We start from the raw sequence: 27,640 nt of genomic DNA, 5'->3' as shown, positions 1-27,640 counted from the left end.
ATTTATGACAGTAGTGGAATTAAAATAAAATAGTTCTGTAAGTAATTTAATAAATACTTTACTTTTTCCTGGCATTTTCCTGAAAGGAAAGTGTCAAAAACCGTTACAGACAAACTGCAGGTCTTTGTTAACAAATGTCTACGAAGAATTGTTTGTATTTTCTGGCCAAACATCATCATAAACGAAGATCTACTACACCTGACCCAACAAAAGCAGGTAGAAAATGAAATAAAGTGCAGAAAGTGGGGTGCAGAAAGACTGCCCTAGAGTGGAATCCCCAAGGAAAAAGAAAAAGAAGTTGCCCAGCACAAACTTGGAGAAGATCCATCATGGACAAGATAAGAGGTCAAGGAAAGTCTTGGAAGGAGGTGAAGGCCTTAGCTCAAAATAGAACCCCATGGAGCATTTTCACTGAAACACTATGCTCCACTCCACTTATGAGTTCAAGAACATTATTACTATTACTTACTTTTTCCTGCTCCAAACCCTTTAGTATGTGTTCTTCATCCTTAAATTTGCGTTTTTTGGCTCTGTTTTCTGTACTTAATCCACTTATTAATGTAATGGAAGGATTGTCTTGACTGACTGTAAGTACTTTCTCAATTTTTACGGCTGGTGGAGTTTCATGTTTTACAACACTACTCACAGGTTTTTCTTTTTTTATTTGCTCCTGGAAACAAGAATTAAAATATCACAGTTTGAATCTAAAATATCAAGAACCGTAACTTACCTTATTGAAGTTTCTAGAAAACTTCGCACCTCTGGTTAACTTTTTAAAAATGTCGTAAGCGTCCATTATTATGTTAAATATTATTTAAAATCATACATACATACTACAATGTACTCTGATTTTCATTTTCACATTCACATTCACATTTGTTGAGAATACTTAACCCTAACCTAACTTAGTCTTCTGTTTTAAATTTTTCGTTTATATCTACAGGAAGTTTACATATAAACTACAAATTCGCATAAAATATCTACTATACAAGTTATAAAAAGTTTGTTAATTTAACATTAAAGAGTTAATGGTAACTTAGAACTATAGATCTGGCTATTCCTTCTAATATTTGTTCTTTATTGCCCATTTTAGGGCGACATAAAACAGAATAAAATCTGACATTTTATTGTGGATGAATTCGTATTTGACGACATATCATATGACCACATATGACAGAACGTGTGTAAACCATTTATGTAAACTTAACTAACCTAACCTAATCTAATCATAAATAAACTAATGTAGAATTTAATTTATTTAACTAAACAATTATCTACCAAGTCCAAACTACCTCAGGAAAACTTTTTTGTACAATAGCTTTGATTTATATGTGAACAGTACAATATTTTAGAAGTAAGATAAAGGATTGGTGTTATTTGAAATTTGAAAACCAGTGAAACTACACTTCCAAGTTCTAACCCATCTCAAGACTAAAAAAATTCCTTTTTTTTAACAATGGAATCTCCACCGCATAAATGTTCTGATAATCCTCATGCCCAATTGTATAAATGTAAAGAGAGAAAACAGTCACAACATGAAAGAAGAATAAAATTTCTTGAAGACCTGAAAGAAAAAAGAACAAAATGTACAGACGAAAATAGACAATTATGTGACACATTTTTTTCAAAAATTAATGCTGAAAATAGTATGGATGACAGTGCAGATCAAAGTACACAAATCAGTGATACATCTCTTAAAGAAATTGAAAATGAAAGTAGTATGAACGAAAGTGCGGAAATTGAGGAAACACAATGTGATGAAAGTGAAGAAATGGATGTTGAAACTAGAAAAGGATATAAAAAATCCATTAGGTTTAAACTCATGTTGACTGAGTGGTTTCATGAGATTCCAGATGATTTAGAAGAAGATTGGATTGTCAAATTTTGTCCAGAAGGTAAACGTATGCTTCTTATAAGTATGCGTAAGCTCACATCTTTTTATAATGAAAAGGGTAAATACGTTTTCAAAACAAGAACCAAGTTTCCTGGAGGAGGAAACACCAATCCACGTGGTACTACAGTCTTAGATTGTATTTATAATAAATATATTAAAACATTCTTTATATTAGATTGTTTATACTGTAATAATATATTTACAGTACCTAATGAAGCTACGTTTAGATTTTACTGGTTAAAATCCAAGTTTGACGAAAAACCAGAATGGTCCAATTGTGAAAACTCAAAGTATAAATTTGTTTTGATGGATAGTTTCCCTGCTGAACGAGCTTTAATTCAAGAAAAAATGTTTGATGTAATGAAAATACGAAATAAAGATGTGCTGTATGATGGAGTGGTATTTTATCACAAAGAATCTGAGTACACTTTCGGAAACACCCCTCTGGCAACTTGGCTTCATTCATTTATGTTACTTGAAAAACTTGGCATAGATATTCCTGAAATATATCGTAAAAAGATTCCTACAGGTTACATCAATGCCGAGCATTATATTGAGAATAGAGGAATGTTTGGAAAACATAAATGGCAGGAGAGGAATGAAAAAAAAATTAAACAACTCATGGAAATTTAATATTTAAAATGTTTTATATAATAGTTAGAATTTTAACATTATTATTTATGTATATTATACAATTTGACTGACAAATGTTTATATTATTTAAATATGAATGTAGTATAATATGTAAATATGTAGTATTAATGTAAGTTCACATTTAATGTTGTTAAGAATAAAACAAATATATAGGTATGTGTCCCTATTATTATGTGATATAATTATAGGGACATTATTTTTAGCTCCCTAGGTTGTGACCTGCCTAGAGCCTAATTGGCTTTATAGGTATTTATTTCTTTTTTCTCAGCTGCATCGAGAGGCTGACTTTAAATAAAATTGATAACTTTCAAAAATTTCTGTCTGAATTTTTTTTTTATTTTTGCCGGGAAATTTGAATTTTTACTATTTCAAAATTTCAAGTGAGTCTAAGAAAAAACAACTAAAACACCCGTCCTCATGAAACATGAAAGTATATAACATGTATTAACACAATATTTCACTCTGAATTTATTCCGATTTTGGTGAAACGGGTTGGAGCGAGAAATTGGTGAAACAAAATAAGAAAGTATTTTTTTACTTTTTAGATACAATTTTAAACAGGCTGTTTCAAAAAACGTAACACCGTCTCTAGGATAGATAAAAAACTGAAAAATAATTGAGGTCTGCTTAGTAAAAAATTTTGTAACGCCATCTATTTTCCAGATACATGGCGTTAAAGAAAACTAAATTTTACACATTTTTTACGATTTTTCTTACGGTACTAGTACACTTTAGAAGACCAAAAATAATCATTTTTTTCAAGAATTTTTTTCTCAGAACCTTATTAGAAATGAACATAAAACTTTTTACATGTTAATATCTAACTCTTAGAGAATACAAAAAATATATCATTTTTAATTTGTGGACGTACACTAATATTGTAGAGGGCGCCAAAGTCGAGGCGTCGAAAAAAGTAGTTCCGATGGCGGACAGTTCTCAATCTCAGGATTGGGATCTCTGAAACAAAAAAATCGTACTGCAATTGAAAAAGGAAGGTTTCTTACGTGAAAATTTACCATAAAATGACCAAAAAATAAATATTTTTTAACCGTAAAAAACAGAAGAAAATCGGGCGATTTTTTCACAAATTTTTTTCAAATTTCCGTAAAATCTTTTTTTTTGTGGAATTTTTCACTAACGGTAGTAAATTGTCACGTAAGAAACCTTCCTTTTTCAAATGTCGTACGATTTTTTTGTTTCAGAGATCCCAATCCTGAGATTGAGAACTGTCCGCCATCGGAACTACTTTTTTTCGAGGCCTCGAATTTGGCGCCCTCTACAATATTAGTGTACGTCCACAAATTAAAAATGATATAGTTTTTGTATTCGTTAGATATTAACATGTCAAAAGTTTTATGTTCATTTCTAATAAAGGTTCTGAGAAAAAAATTCTTGAAAAAATGCTTAATTTTGGTCTTCTAAAGTGTACTAGTACCTTATACTACTGGTAACATTGTAATAAAATTTTATGTTTCTCTGTATACAGCTACTTATACAGGGTGTTTCATTGGGAAACGGAAACACTTTAATTGTAAATAGAGGTCACCGAGGCGGTTCTAGGTATACTACATTTTTTGCCCTACCGACTTTTATAACCGAGTTACAGGGTGTTTTATCGATTTTGCCAATTTCTTCCCTAAGCCATAACTTTAGAACCACCCTGTATATTTTTTGATATTTGGTACACATGTGTCTCGTCCAAAACCCAAACGACCGACAAACTAATCACAAGAAAAATCCAGGTCCGGATTAACAAAAAATTATAAAGTAATTGTGACTTAAAACAACACCCTGTATATTGAAATTCTGAAAATCTGTTTGCATATTTGAAAAGAGCACAAAAAACTAAGTCTAATTGTTCGCATCAATTTTTCGGCCAGACAATTTTATGACTTTAATTTTAAAATTATATTGAATTTTTTAAGAACTCTGACATTAAAAAGAAGCTATTATTAACTTTTAATTATAAATTATTAAAGCTATTGAATAAATACTTATTTTAAAATTAATCAATACTTATTTACCACATTGGAACGACCCAATTATTAATCATAAGAAAAATCCAGGTCCGGATTAACAAAAAAAAAAAATAAAGTAATTGTGATCTTGAAACAACACCCTGTATATTGAAATTTTCAAAATTTGTTTGCACATTTGAAAAGACCACAAAAATCTGAGTTTATCGGTTTGCTTTAATTTTTCGTGAAGGAAATATATTGATAATTTTAAGAACACTGAAATTAAAAAGCAGATTTTTAAAGCACTTTTATAACAATAAATTATTAAAGTTATTAAATAAATACCCATTTTAAAAATAATCAATAAGTTTACGACATTCGAATGACCCACTTACAAATCACAACAAAAATCCAGGTCCAGATTAACAAAAGTAATTGTAACCTTGAAACAACACCCTGTATATTGAAATTTTCAAAATCCGTTTGCACATGAAGGTATGAAAAGGGCACAAAAAACTAAGTTTAATCGTTAGCTTCAATTTTTTGGCCAGACAATTTAATGAATTTAATTTTGAAATTATGTCGAAATTTTTAAGAACTCTGGGAACTCATAATAAAAATTTCGATATAATTTCAAAAGTAATTAGTCTGGGCTGATTATCGGAGAATAGGCTATTTTTGGGAAAAGTTATTTACCAGCAATTTTATTGCTGGAATCGAAGCTTATGATTATATATATTAATAATATAGGTATGCAAAGTCCGCAGATAGTGTGCTACTTTTTTTATAAACAAAATGGCGCCCGAAAATCGTGTTTTTTTCAATTATTGCTCTATAACTCCGAAGATTTTAACTTTACAACAAAAACACTCAAATAAAAATTCACCGCAATTAAATTCTGCATAGAGATGTGTTTGTCCCGATCTGCTCCGACAAAAATTTTTCTCGGAAAATGCGGGTTTTCCCAACAAAATCTTTAATTTTCAAATAAAGTTTTAGATAAGTAATTGTCTACCAATAATTAAATAATTTGGTTATACCTAAAAGCCTTCTTGGTTTAGATTATAGTTCCAGAAGCTGGTGAAAATTGAACAAATATTTTAGCAACAATTCAATTGTTAATTAATAATTTACGGTCGCAATAATAACCAAAATAATTATGACACACTGATCAAACTTTGAAATCTTATAAAGCTGAGATGCCTATTTAACATTTTGTCGACAAAATATAAATTTTTTATTTTTTTGCATAATCTTTGAATGTTTAAAAAAAATAGTTATAAACAAATTAACGTTTCTCAGAAAGTTTTTATCATATTCTAATTTTAAAAAATAGTCAAAATGCGTATTTCAAATATCTTGAAAATTAATGCTTTAAAAATTTTTTGCAACCATTTGCAAAAAACTTTATGAAACAGCAAAGTAAACATACGAACACTACGTTGTTTATAATTTGTTTTAATCCTTTCAAAGCGTAAAAGTGAGTTTAAAGTACAAGCTAATTATTCACAAAAAATATCGATTATTAGTTTAATGGTTATATTTTAATTAAAGATTATAAATATATTTTTTTGTAATTTACACGCGCGAAAGTAGAGTAATACAGTACCGTACCTATGTATTATGTATATACCCGTCCACATACACATAACTTGTGCGAATTTAAAGCGTGTCAGTCGCTTCGAGTGAACATCTCCGTCTCTGTATCAAGCCTACTTTCGCGCTGAAAATTACAAAAAAAAAACATTTTTAATCTTTGATTAAAATATAACCATTGAACTAATGTTTGTTATTTTTTGAGAGTAATTAGTTTGTACAATAAACTCACTTTTAAGCTTTGAAACAATTAAAACAAATTATAAACAACGAAATAATCGTATCTTTACTTTTCTGTCTCATAACTTTTTTGCAAATGGTTGGAAAAAATTTTTAAAGCATTTATTTTTAAGACCTTTGAAATACGCATTTTAAGTATTTTTTAAAATTAGAATATAATAAACAATTTCTGAGAAATGTTAATTTGTTTATAACTATTTTTTTAAACATTTAAAGATTATGCAAAAAAATGAAAAATTTATATTTTGTCGACAAAATATGAAATAGGCATCACATCTTTATAATTTTTCTAAGTTTGATCAATGTCTCATGATTATTTTGGTTGTTATTGCGACTGTAAATTGTTAATTAACAATTAAATTGTTGCTAAAATATTCGTTTAGTTTTTACCGGCTTCTGCAGTTATAATCTATACCAAGAAAGCTTTTATTTCACCAAGTTATTTAATTACTGATAAATAATTACTTGCCCAAAAAATTTATTTGAAAATTTGAGATTTTGTTGGGAATACCCACATTTTCCGAGGAAAATTTTCGTCTGAGCAAATCGGGAAAAACATGCCTCTATGTAGAATTAAATTGGGGTGCATTTTTGTTTGAGTGTTTTTGGTGTAAAGTTAAAATCTTCGGAGTTATAGACCAATAATTTAAAAAAACACGATTTGGGGGCGCCATTTTGTTCATAAAAAAAGTAGCACACTATCTACGGACTTTGCATACCTATATTATTAATATATAGGATCATAATATTCGACTTCAGCACTAAAATTGCTGATAAATAACCTTTCTTTGTACTTTACTAATTAGACCACCGTATTTTATAACTATTTTTTTTTTCAAAATTTAAAGATTATTTATATAAACGAAAAATTTATATTTTGTCGATATAATATTAAATAAACATCTCATCTTTATAATCTTTATAAGTTTGATCAATGTATCATGATTATTTTGGTTATTATTGCGATCGTAAATTGTTAATTAACAATTGAATTGTTGCTAAAATATTCGTTTAATTTTCACCGGCTTCTGGAATTACAATCTATACCAAGAAAGCTTTAATGTCACCAAGTTATTTAATTATTGATTAATAAGTACTTACCTAAAACTTTATTTGAAAATTGGAGATTTTGTTGGGAAAACCCGCATTTTCCGAGGAAAATTTTCGTCGGAGCCAATCGGGAAATATATATCTCTATGCAGAATTTAATTGCGGTGAATTTTTATTTGAGTGTTTTTGTTATAAAGTTAAAATCTTCGGAGTTATGGAGCAATAATTGAAAAGAATACGATTTGTCGGCGCCATTTTGTTTATAAAAAAAGTAGCACACTCTCTTCGGACTTTGCATACCTATATTATTAATATATAGGATCTTATAATTCGATTCCAGCAATAAAATTGCTGGTAAATAACTTTTCCATGAATTTTGCTAATTAGCCCAGATAGTAAATGTCATTAAATTGTCTGCACATAAAATTAAAGCGGGACACTAAAACTTAGTTTTTCGTGCTCTCTTCAGGTGTGCAAACGTATTTTAAAAATTTCAATATACAGGGTGTTTTTTCAAGGTCAGAATTACTTTGTATTTTGTTGTTAATACGGACCTGGATTTTTCTTGTGATTAGTAAGTAAGTCCTTCTAATGCTGTAAATAATAACTGATTATTTTTAAAATTAGTATTTATTCATTAACTTGAATGATTTATTAATAAAAGTGCTTTAAAAACCTGCTTATTAATAATTTCAGGGTTCTTGAAAATTTGAATATATTTAATTTTAAAATTAAAGTTAATAAATTTTTGCACAAAAAATCAAAGTGAATCTATAAACTCGGATTTTTGTGGTTCTTTCAAATGTGCAAACAATTTTTGAAAATGTCAATATACAGGGTGTTGTTTCAAGGTCAAAATTACTTTATGTTTTTTTGTTAATCCGGACCTGGATTTTTCTTGTGATTAATAATTGGGTCTTTCCAATGTGGTAAAAAAATATTGATTCATTTTAAAATGAGTATTTATTCAATAAATTTAATAATTCATAATTAAAAGTTAATAATACCTGCTTTTTAATGTGGAGTTCTTAAAAAAATTCAATATAATTTCAAAATTAAAACCAAAAAATTGTCTGGCCGAAACATCGAAGCGAACTATTAGACTTAGTTTTTTGTGCTCTTTTCAAATATGCAAACAGATTTTCAAAATTTCAATATACAGGGTGTTGTTTTAAGGTCACAATAATTTTATAATTTTTTGTTAATACGGACCTGGATTTTGCTTGTGGTTAGTATGTCGGTCGTTTGGGTTTTATATGAGAGATATGAGTACCAAATATTAAAAAAATATACAGGGTGGTTCTAAAGTTATGGATTAGGAAAGCAATGAGCAAAATCGATAAAACACCCTGTAACTCGGATATAAAAGTCGGTAGGGCAAAAAATTTAGTATACCTAGAACCGCCTTGGTGACCTCTATTATCATTAAAGTATTTCCGTTTCCCAATGAAACACCCTGTATAAAAACTTAATTCGAATGCTCTGGAAGTGTTAAGATATTTTATTTTTATGCATAAAAATGGCATGCCATATATGAAAAAAAGGGAAAATAGATTTTTTGTCACAAATTAAACAAGGAATTCAAACATTTCAGATCATTATCGGTTTGTGCGCCAATGATGAATGAAGAATTTTTAATTGGAGGTCAGAACATGCACAATAACTACCTCTTAAAAAACCCGCCAAATGTTAATTATTACTAAATTTTGTTTTCTTCAACGCCCTGTATCTTGAAAATGGATGGCGGTACAATTTTTTTTTACTAAGCAAGCCCCAATTACTTTTCAGTTTTTTACCTATCCTAGAGACGGTAAAAAATCTATCCTACAATAGAGACCTGTATAAAATTATAACTAAAAAGCATAAAAATGCGGTTTTTATTTTTAAAAGTACGTTTCACCAATTTTAAAAATCTGAAAAAATTCATGGTATAAAATATTGTGCAAAAACACACGCTACAAATTTTTTTGTGAGAACGAGTAGTCTGTTTTTCGATCTAATTCGAAATATCTCAGTGGCATACTATTTTTTTCTTTAAAAAAATTCAGACCATTGCCCGTAGGCGCGCCAATGATGAATACAAAATTCTTAATTGTATGCCATAAAATTCGTAATAACTACCTCCTAAAACTCACCAAATTTCCTTTTTATAGCTCAACTGGTCTTAGAGCAATAAATAAATTGGCAGTTTGAAATAAAAATTTCAACACCCCGTATCTCCGAAACTAAGCATTTGCGTACATATGTTTATAGAGCAAACTGGCATTAATTTTTCATGTAGAATTAGCCCTTAAAATTGTTCATACTTATTTACTAACACCCTGTATAGGTATGCAAAATTTCAGGTGGATCGGTTGAGTAGTTTTTGAGTTAAAATGTCCACCCCATTTGAAAACAAAGTTTTGAGAGAAATGCGTTTAAAGTTTTGGCAACTGCATCTTTATCTTATTTGTCTGTCTGATTGTAAAGTGATGCACATCAGAATATGTTTTTTGAATCGCGGAATAATCTACAAAACATGCAGTTGTTGAAAGTTTCTCACTACGATCAAGAGTGCTGGCGCGAAATCGCGGCAAAGCGAGTCGTAGGCAGAGTATTCTTGAAATTATGCACCTTTTTATTTAAAATAATAAAAAAAATAAATATTTCAAACCATACCACCCCCCTTAATATAGAATTAATTACCTATAGGTATGCACTTACCATTTCTGTGCACTATTTTATTGTACATACCACATCCAGCTGCTTATAATGTTATAAATTTCGCTACTTCTTGGTAAGCCACAACTTATTCCGAGGTATATTATCCTAAACCTTTTTCTGGTCAATATTGTAACTGTAATATAATATAATACTATCTTTGGTATGTAAGTAAACTTTATTCAAATAGTATCTAATGAACAGAGTTTTAACAAATTATTTTAAAAGTTAACAGAAAATACAATTTTGAAGGAAGAAATAATTAAATCAGTAATTTGGGAAACCTGACATGTAAAAAAACTTTGATTTTCACATTTTTCGCGTTTTTACTAACCTTAGATATAGAGTCATATGGTTCAAGAGAAACCTGAACCTGTTTAACATTTTATATGAACCTAGAGATTAGAGGATTTTTTCTGAATCAAGAGAAATCCGACAACCCCGTAGATATGAGATGTTTTTTGTACTTTTCCACAATTTTGCTTTTGTAGACATGTTGAGTTTCTTAAACGACGAATTTAACTTTAATTCATTCTACATAATATTAAAAATAACAAACATTAAGGCACATTTACTTTCATTTTCTCAGACAAAGACAACTTTTTCTCCCGGACCAAGTGAAAAAGAACAAGCGAAGTAGATAAAATCATTTTAAAAGATAATTTTTTATTAATTATGAGAATGGTCCGTTTTCTCTGGAGCGCAGTGTATTTGAATTAAACTAATCTAAGGCGGATTTTACATGTAAACGATATTACATAAAGTCCCTTTGATAAAGACAATATTCTATACAAACATTTTATACTTAGTACAAATATACTGATATAGCACCGTAACACAGCTTCCGTTTTTTACTTAATAGTCCATTTACTCACGGTTTTCAAAATATTTTAAAAATTCCATAGCTAATACTAAAAAGCCGCTTGGATTGACATGAAATTTGGTAGGTATACACGTAGCTAACATGTCACAGAAAAAAAATGATATTGTGCCGATGTGTGTTTCTGCCCTGGGGGTGACTTTCACCCCTTCTCGATGGTGAAAAAATATATGTTCAAAATAAGTCCAAAATTAGATAAACTGACTAATTCTAAGCAACTTTTATTCTCTAGCGTTTTTTGACTAAGTCAATACTTTTCGAGTTATTTGTGAGTGAATATGTTAATTTTTCAACAAAATACCCCGCTTTTAGATGGTTTTTCGCAATTAACTCATAAAGTACCTAAGTATTTTATCAAAAAACAAATATTCCTGGCAAAAATTTAGCTTATAAAAAGTGAAAAAATGGTGTACATATACTTATACAGTGTGTCCAGAAACTCTACAGACAAACGAAGACAGGATATTCCTTTTAGATAATTTTAAGACAATTTAACCCAATTCATCTAGTCCGAAAATGCTTTCTAAAGGAGCTAGAGCTATTTGAAGACGGTGTCTGGTAGTTAGTTTTGCTTATATATCTCCAGAAAGCTTCTATTTAGAAAAACGAAAATTTATACACATATATTTATCTTCCAGAGATAAATCGATTCCACCCATTGCAAATTTCTAGTACCAGTCATAGGCGTCCATTTGGGATAGGGCAAGAATTATATTATCCTATAACTTTTTTGTTTTTAATTTTTAAACATTTTTGAGTCTGGATTTTTAAAATGTAAAGTATTATAGTACTAAAAGGTACTCTTACTTTAAGTCGATAGGATACACCGTTTTCTAGAAAAATCGATTTGAAAATTTTTCGTTTTTTAAATATCAAAAAAAAAAGATAAAAAAAACTATTTAGAAAAACGAAACCTGGTACGTTTATTTATATTCCAGATATGAATCGATTTCATTAATTGCGAATTTCTACTAGCGATGATATGCGTCCGTTTTGGGTAGGTCAACAGTTATTTTATCGCATAACTTTTTTTCTTTAAGTTTTACGAATTTTTTACAATGGATTATTAAATTATGAGGTATTCTAGCACTAAAAGTTACTCTTGCTTTAAGTTGGTAAAATACACCGTTTTTTTTTGAAAATTTTTTGAAATTCTTTTTCAAATTCAGGAAACACAAAATATTCAAATCGATTTTTCTAGAAAATGGTGTGTCCTACCGACTTAAAGCAAGAGTACCTTTAAGTACTAGAATACCTAACAATTTAAAAATCCAGTATCAAAAATGCTTAAAAGTTAAAGACAAAAAAGTTATATGATAAATAACTGTTACCCCACCCAAACCGGATGCCTATGACTGGTACTAGAAATTCACAATGGATGGAATCGATTTTTCCCCATGGAAGATAAATATGTGTACCAATTTTAGTTTTTGTAACTAGAAGCGTTCTGGAGGTATTTAAGAAAAACTAATTACAAGATGCCATCTTCAAAGAGCTCTAGCTCCCTTAGGAAGCATTTTCGGACTAGGTGAATTTGGTTAAATTGTCTTAAAATTATCTGAGGAATCTCCTGTCTTCGTTTGTCGGTAGAGTTTCTGAACACCCTGTATATTGGTTTATTTATTTATTTATTTCTTATTGGTCGCAAAAAACATATTTACTCGCAAATAACTCAAAACGTATCGACATAGTGAAAAAACCCTACTGAACAAAAGTTGCTTAGAATTAGTCAGTTTATCTATTTTTAACATGTTTTTTCACCCCCAAGAAGGGGTGAATGTCACTCCCAGTGTAAAATAACACATTGGCACAATATTACTTTTTTTTCTTTGATATATTATTATCTATGTATATGCCAAATTTCATGTCAATCCAAAAGGTTCTTTAAAATTTTGAGTTTTTACAATATTTTACTGTGAGAGAATGGACTAAATAAAAAATCACAAAAAACAATCACATTTGTTTATAATAACTTTAAACACTTCACAGAATTTTTATGACCAGAAATGCCAGAAGATAATGCCTCCTCAAATTCATATCGAAGCTCTTGATTTTCGTGCAATAAAGATGGCAACGGAAGACTAAGCAATTCTTGATTTAAACTATCAGTTAAGGATACGTTATCAGACGCAGCACCTTCTGATTCTACCTTAGGCTTCTGAGCAGCCTTTAGAAGAATATCTAAATAAATAATTTTGTTTTGCTCGAATGACTTCATTATCTCTTCATTATAAGTGATGTAAATTTTAATCCAGTTTAATAACTCGAAACAATGGCACATAATATTACCTACGATAGTCGAAAATGCTACCAACTGTTTATTTTTAAAAGTAATTTCTTTAACTCTAATCGTATTGGATATTATATCTCTCATACCAGAAAGAAGTTCTTTATGTTTATTCGGATCGTTTATTTTTGCTTTGTCGATTAAAATTAATGCTTTGTCAAATTGCTCGTCTAGGTTGTACTTACTAACAATGTCTATAATATTTGATGTTAAAGTTGAGAGAACCTTCAGTCTTCTACTTACACAGTGTATCTTTCTCTCTAGTTCGCTAAAATTAGTAATACTTCTTTCTGAGCCTGCGACAAGCCTCTGAGCATGATTTAAACATTCCTCGTAGACAGAATTGTTTTTTAAATCGATATTTCCAACATCAGCTTTCATTTTGTTGTAGCAGTCAATTCTAGTAACCAATTGTTTTACTGTCTCCGATGCGGAGGATTTTGAACTTTTGATGGTGTTTAAAATATGATTTAGGAAATTGAGATATACATGGAAACATGTTCTAAAGTGAAATGCTATTTGCTTTTCTTGCGTAACGAAGAATACAAATTGTGATATTAATCCTCGTAAGAAGTTTTTGTTAAATTTTTGAGGTGAGCCCATTACTTCTCTTATAAGCTTCGGAAACTTATAGTTAAGACTTTCCGGTAAAAAATGTTTTCTAGTTACATATACGTACTCATTACCGATAATATTCAGCAATTCATCGTTATCTTGGATGTTAAAATTATCTTTAGATATAAATAACAAAAGTTCGTCTTTAGGAACTTTAATATCTCTAGAAATCCAGTCTTTTAGGGTACCTACAAGAGAACCTTCGATTATTTCATACGAATAATATTCTAATTTACACAACGAAAAAACATGAACTATTTTTTTCTGTAAAATATTGGTTAAGTATTGCAATGGTTCGACATTTTCTGGAAAATTCTCAGCTCTAACATTTTGGTCGTAAGTAAGAACATGCCTTAGCCAGGTTTCTAAATGTTCTTTCAACCACGGTGAAATATAAGTTTCTTTTTTAATTTCCTGTGAATAAATAATTTGACCTGAATAGTTCACGTGTATACAAATGTCATCATATTCTTTCTTGCGAATTTTTTCAAACCTCTCAAAAGGTGTAAGATTCGCTAAAAAAGGTAAAAATCCACAAATAATTTCAAACGTTAGTATACCCATAGACCAATAATCAACACTACTATTATAACTCTTAGCTTCGAAAATTTCTGGAGCTAAATAATGTAGAGTACCAACAAAACTTACTGTCGAGTCGCCCAATTCCTTCGCATAACCAAGATCAATAATCTTATAAATAGTCTTCGTTTTTCTTTCTTCGCAATGTTCTAAAACGATATTATCCGGCTTAATGTCTCTATGGGTAACTTTAAGCTTATGCAAATGTGCAAGACCACTAGAAATGTCACCAAGAATACACCTCACGTCCTCCTCCTGTAATCCTGAGCTATTACAAGGTCTCTGTAGGATGTGACGCAGATTTCCCTTTCGGCAGTACTCCATGGGAAGTAATGGCATGCTGGTAGTGCTATTTGCCATTAAATGTTCCTCCAAATCTTCTGGAATAGGTTTGTATTTTATTATATTTGGATGATTGATAATTTTGATTTTATCTACTTCATTTTTCCAACGCTCTTTTTGCCTTGGTGTTAAACTGGAATCTGCTTTGAATTTGCACATTTTTATTGCAGTGTACTCGTCATTTTCTGTATTTTGCCATAAGGAAACCACACCGAAGGCACCTGATCCAAGATCTGCTATTTTTTTCCAGATTCCTACTTGCATCTTAATGGTTTTCCAAATTTAACATTACATAATTGGGATGCATGGACTTTTCTAAGCTTGATTGTCTTCTCTCAATAAATCACTATACTATCACAATATATAAATACCCCATGCTATTCAAAAAATATTAGAGCAAGTTTAATTTTAGGATTCTTATATTTTGCTATCTCAGCAGATTGTTTTGTTTTTATTTATTTGTCATTTGTGTGTGGTTTGTGTTGTGGTTATTTTTTCTGTAATCTGTGTGGCCAATGTTATCTGTGCTTGTTATCTACATTTCTATAAAGTATTTTTACTACAAAAGCGATATTACGTAGGTCAAAATTTTTGACGTAAGAGAATTGTTAAAACATTAGATTGTGACTCATCATTATTACCATGTTTATTATAAACATGGCAATGGCATGTTTTTTTATATTCTAAGTTATAAACATGACAATAATGAAAAGTCACATTCTAATGTTTTGACAGTTCTCTTACGTCAAAAATTTTGACCTACGTAATATCGCTTTTGTAGTAAAAATACACATGACTAATTTCATATAATCTGCTGATAAAATGTGTGCAATATAATTTTAAACCTAAAAACTAAAAGATGATTAATTTTACTGATTCGCCACTTTTCATGTAAAGTAAAAATTAATCATCCCCAAGAGATTTCACATTTTTTTAAAAGGATGTTTATTCAATGTCTACGGTCTACGTCTACCTACATAGACAACACTTATTACAATCCATGTGTACATACAGTTGCCTATTTTAAAAATGTATACAAGCCAATAGGAAAAAAGAAGAAGATAATTTTGTTTTCACCCAATTTCGAAAAATGGACCGTGATGGTGATAGTCGTGACCTTAGACAAGGAAAGAGAGTCGTGACCTTAGACAAGGAAAGAGAGTCGTGACGTCAAACCAATGTTGACTACTCTGAAGTGAAAACTTTGAATTATCCTCGTCCGTCTGTCTGTCCGTAAACTCAACTCTTCCGTCATTATTGGTAAAATAACAAATGAGGTGTCGAATGAAAGCTTATAATTCAAAGATGGTAGTAAGGTGAGAAATTTGACCTAGGAGTTACGGTTTTAGAAATGCAACCAGAAGTACTGTTTAAAGTCACCGGAATAATAAAGCATAATATTAATCGTCGCACCTTCGCAAGACGAGAACAAACATATTATACTTCCCGTTTCATGACTGTCTGCCCGTCCGCGAATATAACTCCTCTGTCAATATACAGGTAGAATAACAAATGAGGTGTCGAATATGAAAGCTTATAATCCCAGGATAGTACGATAGTACTAAAAAGGTGAGAAATTTGACTTAGGACTTCCTGTTTTAGAAATGCAACGGGAAGTACTGTTTAAAGTCACCGCAATAGTAAAGCCATATTATATTATTCGACACACGCCTTTGCAAGTCGAGCGGAAGTACTGTTTTTAAAGTCATCGTAATATTACAAGTGATATAATATTCGACGCGCCTTCGCAAGACGAGAACAAATATATAGCTACTACCGGTTTCATGACTGTCTGTCAGTCTGTCCGTCCGTCCGCGAATTCAACTCCTCCGTTATTAATACAGATAGAATGACAAAAGACATGTCGAATGAAAGCTTATAACCCAAGGATAGTACTAACACCGAACACGTACTAAAGTTCGGTGTTCGGTAGATGAGAAATTTCACATCGGACTTCCGGTTTTAAAGTTGCAACCGGAAATACTGTTTTAAAGTCACCAAAAAAGTCACCGAAATATCATTGAACGTGCCTTAGCAAGATGACAACAAAAATGTATAATTTTGGTTTTTATATAACTTCCGGTTAAAAAGTTCTAACCGGAAGTGCCATATTATAGTCGCAGAAATAAATGCAGATTATAGTCGCAGATGTACCACATCAATCGAAGCATATTGGAAAGTCGAGTTTGAATCTTTAGTTCCCGTTTGAAGTCATTTCTCTTTAAACAATTATGACCCAAAGTTTAGTAAAAATAACTCAGTAAAATCGCATATGAATCGATGCAAAGTTACACGAAGAGTTCAAATATTGACTTCCAGTTCTACTTTCGATTACTTTGGGTGAAAACCTTTTTAAACAAAATTGAGAGTAAGCTTTTAAGTCGTATAAAAACTTTCAAAATGGTCTTTTCTAAATGTTTCTGCCTTTATTCGCAGTATTCGTCTAGATGGATGGGACACGTGATGATAATGGAAAGGAAGAGGATGCCAAAGGTGATCCCAAAACGGGGCCCAATCACGAAAAGAATAAAAGGAAAACCAAGACGGTTTAATAGCGTACAGGATGATCCCAGAAATGAGGGAATTGGTTGGGAAGAAAGAGCAACAAATAGGGATGAATGGAGGAGAATAGTAAGTCAATTTAGTAGGCAAGGATCATGATTGGACAAGAAGCCCCCCACTTGATAAAAGTTTTGTAATATATTATTGACATTATTGTATTAAGTATATTAACCCTTTTGATGTATTCAGGAGAAGGTTTTAAAACAAAATACAGTCGGCAAAATGAAAGAATAGGGATTTTCATTCACAGTTATTTGTTTCGAGCTTCTGTCAAATGTCGTATAATCCGTGTATATTAATATTACACACAGACTATACAACATATGACAGAAGCTCGAAACAAATGACAATCGATGAAAAGCCCTTCGCTGGTGTCGCTCCTAGCGGACTACTAATTCAACTTTTACTGGTAATTTTTAAATTTATTATTTTATTGTTATTGCTTAATATTTACAACGCAAAAAAGTAATTAAATTGTAATCGATTTTTTTAAGATTTTGCTAATCATTTTGACGTTCTATTGATAAAATATGAATTTCTTACTTCGGGTACTTTCACAATTATCGTGTAGATGGCGCTAAGATTAATTTATAATTACATATTACGGAACATTAAAAAAACTTAAATTCAGTATTTAAAACGTAAGTATATTTAAAACGCTGTGAGCTCGTACGTAGAAGGGATATTTACAAATTCTCGAGCGCCAGTAGTGACAAGTCTGTAAACGATTACTGGAAATTTGACATAAATGTCAAAGTGATTAATTTAAAATTAAAATTAAAAACATTAATTATAAAAAGTATTAGTTTGTCAAAGCTGTGTTATATATTTTTACCTTAAATATACAATACGTTTTAAATACTGAATTTAAGTTTTTTTAATGTTCCGTAATATCTAATTATAAATTAATATATTAATCTTACCGCCATCTATACGATAATTGTGAAAGTATCCGAAGTAAGAAATTCATATTTTATCAATAGAACGTCAAAATGATTAGCAAAATCTTAAAAAAATCGATTATAATTTAATTACTTTTTTGCGTTGTAAATATTAAGCGATAACAATTAAATAATAAATTTAAAAATTACCAGTGAAAGTTGATTAGTAATCCGCCAGGAGCGACACCAGCGAAGCTCACAGCGTATACGCTGTGAGCTCGTACGTAGAAGGGATATTTACAAATTCGCGAGCGCCAGTAGTGACAAGTCTGTAAACGATTACTGGAAATTTGACATAAATGTCAAAGTGATTAATTTAAAATTAAAATTAAAAACATTAATTATAAAAAGTATTAGTTTGTCAAAGCTGTGTTATTTATTTTACCTTAAATATACAATACGTTTTAAATACTGAATTTAAGTTTTTTTAATGTTCCATAATATCTAATTATAAATTAATATATTAATTTTACCGCCATCTACACGATAATTGTGAAAGTATCCGAAGTAAGAAATCCATATTTTATCAATAGAACGTCAAAATGATTAGCAAAATCTTAAAAAAATCGATTATAATTTAATTACTTTTTTGCGTTGTAAATATTAAGCGATAACAATTAAATAATAAATTTAAAAATTACCAGTGAAAGTTGATTAGTAATCCGCCAGGAGCGACACCAGCGAAGCTCGCTAATCACTTATTTTGTATTTGCAAATACAAAATAAGTGATTGATGTGATCGTTCATGGGTATAGGGCTTTTCATCGATTGTCATTTGTTTCGAGCTTCTGTCATGTGTCACATAATATTAATATATCTACGTCATACGTCTTCGTTTTGTATCATTGGTAATACCAATAACGTACGACGTAGATATATTAATATTATGTGACACATGACAGAAGCTCGAAACAAATGACTGTGAATGAAAAGCCCTATTCTTTCATTTTTCCGACTGTACATACATTTCTTTTGTGTGCGTGGTTGAGATATTCTTAATTATTTTTGATTTTTTAGAAAATCGCCGTTATAGGTCTGGATCCCGCGTATGAAAAAAAAGTTGATTAATATAGCAAGCTGAAAATTTGTTAATAGCTTAAGGGTGTCTAGTCGGATAAACTTTGATATATGGGAACACTGGAACAGGGGCAGTTTTCATTGTGGAACAGGTTAAAAATTTGGAACGGTCACACCACGAAAACGGCAAATTTATTTTGTCCGACAGAACAGACTTAAACTCTCCGAACAGAGATTAAACTCTCATGCAAAAATCAGACTGCTATTTATCACCTGTCATAATTCCTGTCATTTGACATATTCTACATGTTCCACTCATTAAAACGCCCATTTGGTGATAAATAGCAGTCTGATTTTTGCATGAGAGTTTAATCTATGATCGGAGAGTTTAAGTCTGTTCTGTCGGACAAAATAAATGTGCCGTTTTCGTGGTGTGATCGTTCCAAATTTTTAACCTGTTCCACAATTAAAACTGCCCCTGTTCCAGTGTTCCCATATATCAAAGTTTATCCGACTAGACACCCTTAAGCTATTAACAAATTTTTAGCTTGCTATTAATCAACTTTTTTTCATACGCGGGATCCAGACCTATTACATATATGTACGCTAGGAAGATATAGGAGCAAAAATATTTCCGATTATAAATTTCAAAATAACAAACGAATACAAAACTAGATAAATGAAAAATCATAATCAAGTTATTCTAGATGAAAATCTGTTGCACTTGATGCACACTCCCACATTGCACTTGCATGCAACCCATGGTACGCACATATGAACTACAGCATTCATCTGCAAAACGTCTCCTTTTCTTATTAGGAATATAGGTCAGGAGATGATCAATCATATCATATATTATATCTACGACTACTTTGGACAAAGATGGCCTGCCTGCATCTTTTGGTTTGGTACCACATTTCGTAAGATACGATGTTACTAGATACCTTCGAAATTCTAGTTGTGGCATAGGATCTATTATGTCCAGCATCAGTGTAAATAGACCATTATGTCCAGCATCAATGTAAAGAGACACCACCACCATTTTTTAGAGCAAATTCCTACTTGGTATCTAGCTACATTCTGGTCCATAAGATCAACTTTAACTTTTCTTTCACTAGTTTTTTAGCTTTTGCTGATGATCTGGAAGGCTGAGCCTCGTCAATATCATCATATATTTCGGAATCTCTTTCACTATTTCGTAAAACAAGTTCAACAGGTGCTCTAAGAATTCTCTCGGACAGCCTGTTAAAATCATTATATTCCTCATCACCAGACTCCTCGTCCTCGTCTGTAAGCACATTCAATTCTGGGGGTTCAGTAGCTATACAGGGTGTTTGGTACCCACATAACAATTTCATGTTCTTAGTAGATTCATAGAACATACTTTTCAGAAAAAGTATATACTGAGAATGTGCGTAATTACCATTGCGAATGTGCAGAGCAGATACTGAGTATATACTACATTACAGTACTTAAACGTTCTATGTATATACTTAGAATGTACTACCGCACTTCTTTTCAGTATATACCAAGAATGTTCTTTTTAGAACATTCCAAGGACATGCTATAAACCTTCTATGTGTATACTTAGAACATACTACCGCACATCTTTTTAGTTTATACCAAGAAGGTACTTTTTAGAATATTCCAAGGAAGTGCTATAAACCTTCTATTTATATACTAAGAACGTACTACCGCACATCTTTGTATGGGAAGAATATTATATTTTTAAGAATATTCTAAGAAAGTGCTATCAAGTGCTATATTGCTTAGAAGTATGTTTTCAGCATCACCTAATCTCATCTTAGGTTCTACTGGTTCTACCAAATATCTATTTACATATTTTAATTGCAAATGAGAATGTAGTTAGTACCTACATTCTACAATATTACTTAAAAAGTAAGTACATATTTATAAATTTTAGTTATTTATATAAATCATTATATAATATTTAGCTAAACTAAACTATGCATAATAAGTAACTAAAATTTATATAATACTTATATGTACTTACCTATTTAAGTAATATTGAGTTATCAAAATAGATTATATATGTATTTTGAAGCACCTCAAACAAAATAAACAGATGATTCTTTAGTCCTAGTACTACATCATTCGCCTTCATCCTTAACACTGCATATAGTATAGATCCATAGATGATACAAATAATGAAATAATGCCTGTTTTCTTTTTCATATTTTACGGTTTTTTCCTATCCCTGATCCATTCAGGTAAGAATAGAATAATGGTCAGAATATGGGGGGGGTTATGAATGTATTGTGGAATAACAAAATCGGTGGTCAGTGTTGCCAAACGGAGACAAATTTCCCTTTTTGCGGGAATTTTCAACATAAACGGTGATAAAGGGAAAAAGTTAACTCAAAAGGGAATTATTGTTCCAGTCCAAATTGTAAAATATTAAGAAAAAATCAAAATATTTGAAAATAATTCAACATATCTTCTCAGATTTTGTAAACAGGGGGGAAGTTTTTTTTTATAAAAGTGGGAATTTTTAAGGTAAGTTGACTTTGGTTGCTTTGGTTGTGCAGTTTGGCACGTTTTTGTTCTGCGAAATGGTCTATTGAATTGAATGTACCTAAATTCAAATTCCAAGGATGTAAAAATACTAATGATTCATGATAAACTCGAAATGGTAAAGTCATTTTAATTATGAAAACGAATTTTTAATAGTATCTATGTAAACGTTAATACAATTAATGTTTAAACTTTTTTACCCTACAAAAATTTTGAAATGAAATTCGTCCAATACTACCTACATACATAAATTTTATTAATTATGTATTCTAAAAAATAACGAAGTTGATAATATGTAAGGCTAATATTATACTTCCTATACATACAAATTATTTTTAAGATATTTTAAAAGTATCTACTTATAAGTATGTGTTAAGAATATTCGATAAAGGTATATTCTAAGAATAAACTTTTACGAATATTCCGAGATCCTACGTACACGAATATACTTAGTATATTCGGTACGAGAATATACTTTGAAGTATATACAAAGAACATGAAATTTAGAATGTTTTTTAAGGTAGATGCTATGCTTGTACTACACATATACTAAAAAGAATATACTCCGACGAATGTTGGTAGGATATGCTTAGAACATGATGCGAACATCATTGTTATGTGGGTAAAGAATGGGCCATAGCTTAACCTCAGGTTCCTGAGGTTAAAATAGGCCGATTTAAGCAAACTTACCTTAGTACAAAGTTTATAATAACCGAGATACAGGGTGTCAAAGGTAAACTTTTTTTTTATTTATTATTGAATATTTCCTAACAGGTATGAGATAACAACATGAAATTTGGTATGTGGGGGTTTTTGGGTCGAGAAAACTAAATTCCTTACCAAAAATAATGTATTGCCCAGAGGGCGCCACATACGCCTTTCAGCACTCATTTATTACGTTCAATTTTTTTATCCCTCACTCTGTATAATTTTGACATTAAAATTTTTATTCTCCTATTAGTTTTACTTAAAACAGGTATACTTCTTTCTTCTCCCTAAACTCAACCGTTTTCGAGATAAACGCATTTTAAATCTGCGATACACCATCATTTTTAGCATAATATCATTGTAGTTCCACCCGAAAAATAACTTAAAACGATAATAATTGTGCCAGTTCTCAAATTTATGTCATTGCATCACAAATTCCATTTGAAGAAATTTGCGATACATTTTTGGATAATTTTATGGTTTTAAGTTATTTTTCGGGTGTAACTGCAATGCTATGCTAAAAATGATGGTGTATCGCAGATTTAAAATGCGTTTATCTCGAAAGCGGTTGAGTTTAGGGAGATGAAGGAAGTATACCTTTTTTAAGTAAAACTAATAGGAGAATAAAAATTTTAATGTCAAAATTATACAGAGTGAGGGATAAAAAAAATTGAACGTAATAAATGAGTGCTGAAAGGCGTATGTGGCGCCCTCTGGGCAATATATAATTTTTGGTAGGAAATTTAGTTTTCTCAACCCAAAAAACCCCCACATACCAAATTTTATGTTGTTAGCTCATACCTGTCAGGAAATATTCAATAATAAATAAAAAAAAAGTTTAACTTTGACACCCTGTATCTCGGTTATTATAAACTTTGTACTAAGGTAAGTTAGCTTAAATCGGACTATTTTAACCTCAGGAACCTGAGGTTAAGCTATGGCCCATTATTTACCAAACACCCTGTATATAGCATCAACGTCTAAATTTTCAACGGCATCAATCATCTCCAGCGCTTCTTGAAGAGAAAACCCTTTTTGGAACAAAAAATACGTTACAATTCTAAAAGTTCCGATTTTTTGCTCCCATATGTTCCTAGCGTTACATATATGTACCACCAAAAATTAAAGGCATTGTTTACAAAACCAGGATAAAATTTCTAAAAATTTATATTACCAATAAGAAAAGACAATAATTTATTCTCAATTCAAAACACTTTAAACAAAATATAATAACAAAAGACTAGAATATACTTGCTCAAACTTGAGATTCATTTTTACCATAAAAATAATAAACACCGTCACATAAAACACTCAACTAAATAAACAGGTTAGATCAAATCCTCGAACCAACTGCTGAAAACTAGTAAACAAGTGTCCCTTGAAAGTCTTGCATCGTCATCTAGTTAAAATTAGAATCACTTCCCGAATTTCCGGCTTTAGATTTTAGCGGTTTCTGCGTTACATATATGTAACGCTAGAAGCTTAAGGGTTAATTGTATTTTTAGCCCTAGACCTTCAAGGTTGTCGAGCTTTTTAAATATTTTAAAAACACAATTTTCATGATATCTACATTTTTATTTATAAAATATATGTATACATATTAAATACATAACTATTTTAAGGGGTCACGCGTTTTGGGTCACGTGGGAACATTGAAGTTTTCCTAATGTTGTCCAGACCCAAATACAACATTACAACCCTTTCCAATCCAATTCCTCCTCCAGCGTGAGGTGGGCATCCATATTTAAAAGCATCGATGTAAGCTGCAATTGTGGATATATCTGCAAAAACATCAAGTATGAAAAAGAAGAAGTTATGGCGAACCCGCATCAGATATTGATTTAAATTTTCAAGTGAAAATGGCAACAATATACATACGAACGCACAGCTTATATGTGTTTCAAAAATACTGGAAGAACCTTGATACGGTACTCAAACTAGCTTATGTCATTAATGTTTTCTAAATGATATTACCTATTCCTATGCTAATTCAGATAGTAAAAGATGTATCTGTACTCAATAGATTCAAAAAGACTAAGTTTTTCGAATGGCATATAAAACAACATAATGCTATTCTACATCCCACCAGAATGAAAACAATGGCAACGAATTAGAGTGAAAACTTAGTCTTTTTGCTAGCAGTTGCCGATAGGGCATCTATGCCATTTCGTTCGTTGCAATCCGGGACTGCACGCTGGGGTTTGTTTTGGTTGGGTCAGAGAGAGCAGCATATGTGCCTCCTGATGAGAGACTAATAAGTTTCGAAACCGGTAGAGGTGCTTGCTGCACTCTCTGATTGGACTAGAATATGATTCGGCTGTATTTTCGTTTTGCAACGAAATTGAAAATTGTTATTCATTTTTGATTTACATTTACTCTGATTGGAGTACGAAGGGAACCATTCTCGTTGGAACTTTACCGCGCTGAGCAGATGGGACGTGAATTGTAAAATGTAGAATTCCCTCATCTTCCTTAGTCTCAGCATCCGTATGGCTTGCAAATTGTAGAAGCCTCGGAGGTGCAACCAGAGAAGGTTCCCATTGTTTTCATTCTGGTGCGATGTAGAATAGCATTATGTTGATTTATATGCCATTCGAGTGAAAACAGTCTTTTTGCTAGCAGTTGCCGATAGGGCAGCTAGGCCATTTCGTTCGTTGCAATCCGGGACTGCACGCTGCGGTTTGTTTTGGTTGGATCAGAGAGAGCAGCATATGTGCCTCCTGATGAGAGACTAATAAGTTTCGAAACCGGTAGAGGTGCTTGCTGCACTCTCTGATTGGACTAGAATATGATTCGGCTGTATTTTCGTTTTGCAACGAAATTGAAAATGGTTATTCATTTTCAATAGATTCAGTTTGGGAAGGGACCATAGATCAATAAGAGCAAAAATAGTAATCAAATAGTAATCAATAAAAAATTAGAAATAAACAAACCAATCTTGCAAAAAAGAACCCTATCTACTTAAGAACTTATGCAAAACAGTACCAATTACCAGAAACATCAGAAACATCTCAACAGTCTAACCTAAAGTCAATAGAAGAATTAAAAGAAAAAGACATATATGATTTTGAAGAAACGGTAAGAACGAGTGTAATTACTGCAATCAAAAAAACCCATACAATGCCGAAACCCAAAAATATTAAATTAAAGACAGAAACACAACAGATGATTAGGGACAGAAGCTGCATGGACCGAAATTCACTAGAATAGAAGAAACTTAATAAGGTAATAAGAACAAGAATAAGAAAAGACATCAGAGACAATAATACCGAAAAAATCGAAAATATTATAGAAAAAAACAAGAGGTGTTGAAAACTCTAAATAGCAAAGGCCGACAACAAATACACCTAATAAAAAATAAAAATGGAATCATTATAAACGACAAAAATTAGATCATAAACATTGTTGAAGATTATGATACAGAATAGAGAACTTGCACAAAAATTATATTCCAGAAATATTACTGATAAACGTTATTTAATGCTGTTAAAAGAACCCCAGTTTACAAAAAAAACTCATATTTTATTATTATGAAATAAATATAAGCAATTAAAAACTGCAGAATTTAAATTATTCTTTCAACGGGCGGAATCGGTTGTGACGTCAGACAGTTTGGTGGTCGTCCCTATAAAAGGGCGTAAGCGATAAGTATCGCAACGCTGCAACGGTATGCATGTCTCATTCCCAATGAACTGTCAATACTGAAAGTTCGTTGCTTATTTCAGCTAGAATAAGTAAATAAATAACTAAATAGTCATATAAAAATATGTGTTATTATGAATAATATGTGATAAATATAGTAAGAATTAAAAAAAGGTTCTTTGTAATACTATAGTAAATATTACTGCATTGTAGCAAAGAAATAAACATAAAGTAAGTAAATACCTTGAATATGTAGATGAAAATAGAGTCTGATTTTTATACACACATTAAAATGAACGATACAATATTTGTAATATTGTTTTTAATTGTGTTGCTTCCTATTGAACCTATTGAACAAGCGGGTTTGCGCAAAGGTTATAGTACCATAGAACACCTACAGACAATAGGACACTTATCGAAAAGTGTAACGAATACAATGAACCTCTTAATTTGCCATTTGTGGATTACAAGTCGATCGGATAGCTCAGTGCGACTAGCGGCTGACCCGCACTTCACTTCGACGTGAGGTATGTGAGTTCAAGCCCAGCCAGGCCATCGGAAAAACAAAAAGGCTAACGCGTCAGTATAAAATTCTAAATATGAATCTGGCGCTTAGACTGGAATATGCGGGCACCTGATCGGCTTATGAGGGAGCAGTACGGCAAGGGATAAGGGCTTGCGGCTCGGTGATACTCTCCCATAGATCCCTACCGGAAGGGTGTTGACGCCTAAAATACCGGTGTATACATATTCGATTCCACAGAATGTGGGCCAAGTCAAGGCAGGATACAAAGCAATACATGGGGGATTAGGCTTTGGAACTACAAATGAAGCTGGAGATGATATGCTTGAATTAGCAACAGCACTAGATATGGCGATTGTTAACACATTCTTTAAAAAGAGAGAAACTCATCTTATTACGTACAAAAGTGGACAACATCAATCCCAAATAGACTATTTCATGATAAGGAAAGAAGACATACGTGAATGCAAGGACTGCAAGGTAATAGTTAGTGAAGTTAGTGAGACAGTAAGCCAACAATATAAGCTGCTTGTTCTGGACATTGAAGTAAAAAGTGAAGCTAAACCAAAATATCGGAGAGGACGACAAAAAATCAAGTGGTGGATGCTAAAAGATGAGAAAGAAGGTCTATTCAGGGAAAGAATAGTAGACAAAATATGTAGGACATGAAAGGAAGCCCTAATACAATTTGGAGAAAAATGGCCAGTAGTATTAGAGAGACTGCTATTGAAATACTTGGGAAAACGTCAGGAAAAAAGTTTGAGGATAAAGAGACTTGGTGGTGGTCAAACGAAGTACAAGAAAAAATAAAAGAGAAGGGAACATTATATAAAAAGTGGCAAAAAACCAGAACTGACACAGATCTTAACTATATGGTGGCGAAAAAGGAAGCGAAAGTAGCAGTAGCAAAAGCCAAA

General features: G+C 31.2%; 4 protein-coding genes across 5 annotated transcripts in view; 1 reads left to right on the top strand and 3 right to left on the bottom strand.

Moving 5' to 3' along the window:
- LOC126889955 (probable ATP-dependent RNA helicase DDX52) overlaps positions 1–1,123 on the bottom strand; it is a 50,550-nt gene extending 49,427 nt beyond the window's left edge. Inside the window, exons 1-2 of the mRNA XM_050658726.1 lie at positions 731–1,123; positions 470–670 (exon numbers count right to left, since the gene is read on the bottom strand). Of these exons, the coding sequence (XP_050514683.1) occupies positions 470–670; positions 731–796 (267 nt within the window). The 5' untranslated portion in view covers positions 797–1,123. The remainder of the gene's footprint in view (positions 1–469; positions 671–730) is intronic.
- A 66-nt stretch (positions 1,124–1,189) lies between these two features.
- LOC126889959 (snurportin-1) lies at positions 1,190–2,704 on the top strand. The gene has a single exon (XM_050658730.1). The coding sequence runs from the start codon at positions 1,457–1,459 to the stop codon at positions 2,525–2,527; it is 1,071 nt and encodes a 356-aa protein (XP_050514687.1). The 5' UTR covers positions 1,190–1,456; the 3' UTR covers positions 2,528–2,704.
- Positions 2,705–10,251: 7,547 nt separating this feature from the next.
- LOC126889951 (uncharacterized) lies at positions 10,252–15,439 on the bottom strand. The gene has a single exon (XM_050658707.1). The coding sequence runs from the start codon at positions 15,057–15,059 to the stop codon at positions 12,936–12,938; it is 2,124 nt and encodes a 707-aa protein (XP_050514664.1). The 5' UTR covers positions 15,060–15,439; the 3' UTR covers positions 10,252–12,935.
- Positions 15,440–24,112: 8,673 nt separating this feature from the next.
- Positions 24,113–27,640, bottom strand: part of LOC114342301 (aspartate--tRNA ligase, cytoplasmic) — a 51,784-nt gene continuing 48,256 nt past the window's right edge. For both annotated transcript variants that reach the window (XM_028293103.2, XM_028293102.2), the window contains one exon: positions 24,113–24,339. In XM_028293103.2, the coding sequence (XP_028148904.1) occupies positions 24,176–24,339 (164 nt within the window). In that variant the 3' untranslated portion in view covers positions 24,113–24,175. The remainder of the gene's footprint in view (positions 24,340–27,640) is intronic.

Source organism: Diabrotica virgifera, chromosome 8, assembly GCF_917563875.1.
Source record: "Diabrotica virgifera virgifera chromosome 8, PGI_DIABVI_V3a".
In the NCBI taxonomy this organism is placed as follows: Eukaryota; Metazoa; Arthropoda; class Insecta; order Coleoptera; family Chrysomelidae; genus Diabrotica; species Diabrotica virgifera.
The sequence above is the reverse complement of the archived record's forward strand: the minus strand, read 5'-3'. Positions and strand labels throughout refer to the sequence as shown.

Coding starts and splice junctions, on each gene's coding strand:
- LOC126889959 (XM_050658730.1), top strand. CDS start 1,457: ATGGAATCTCCACCGCATAAATGTTCTGATAATCCTCATGCCCAATTG.
- LOC126889951 (XM_050658707.1), bottom strand. CDS start 15,059: ATGCAAGTAGGAATCTGGAAAAAAATAGCAGATCTTGGATCAGGTGCC.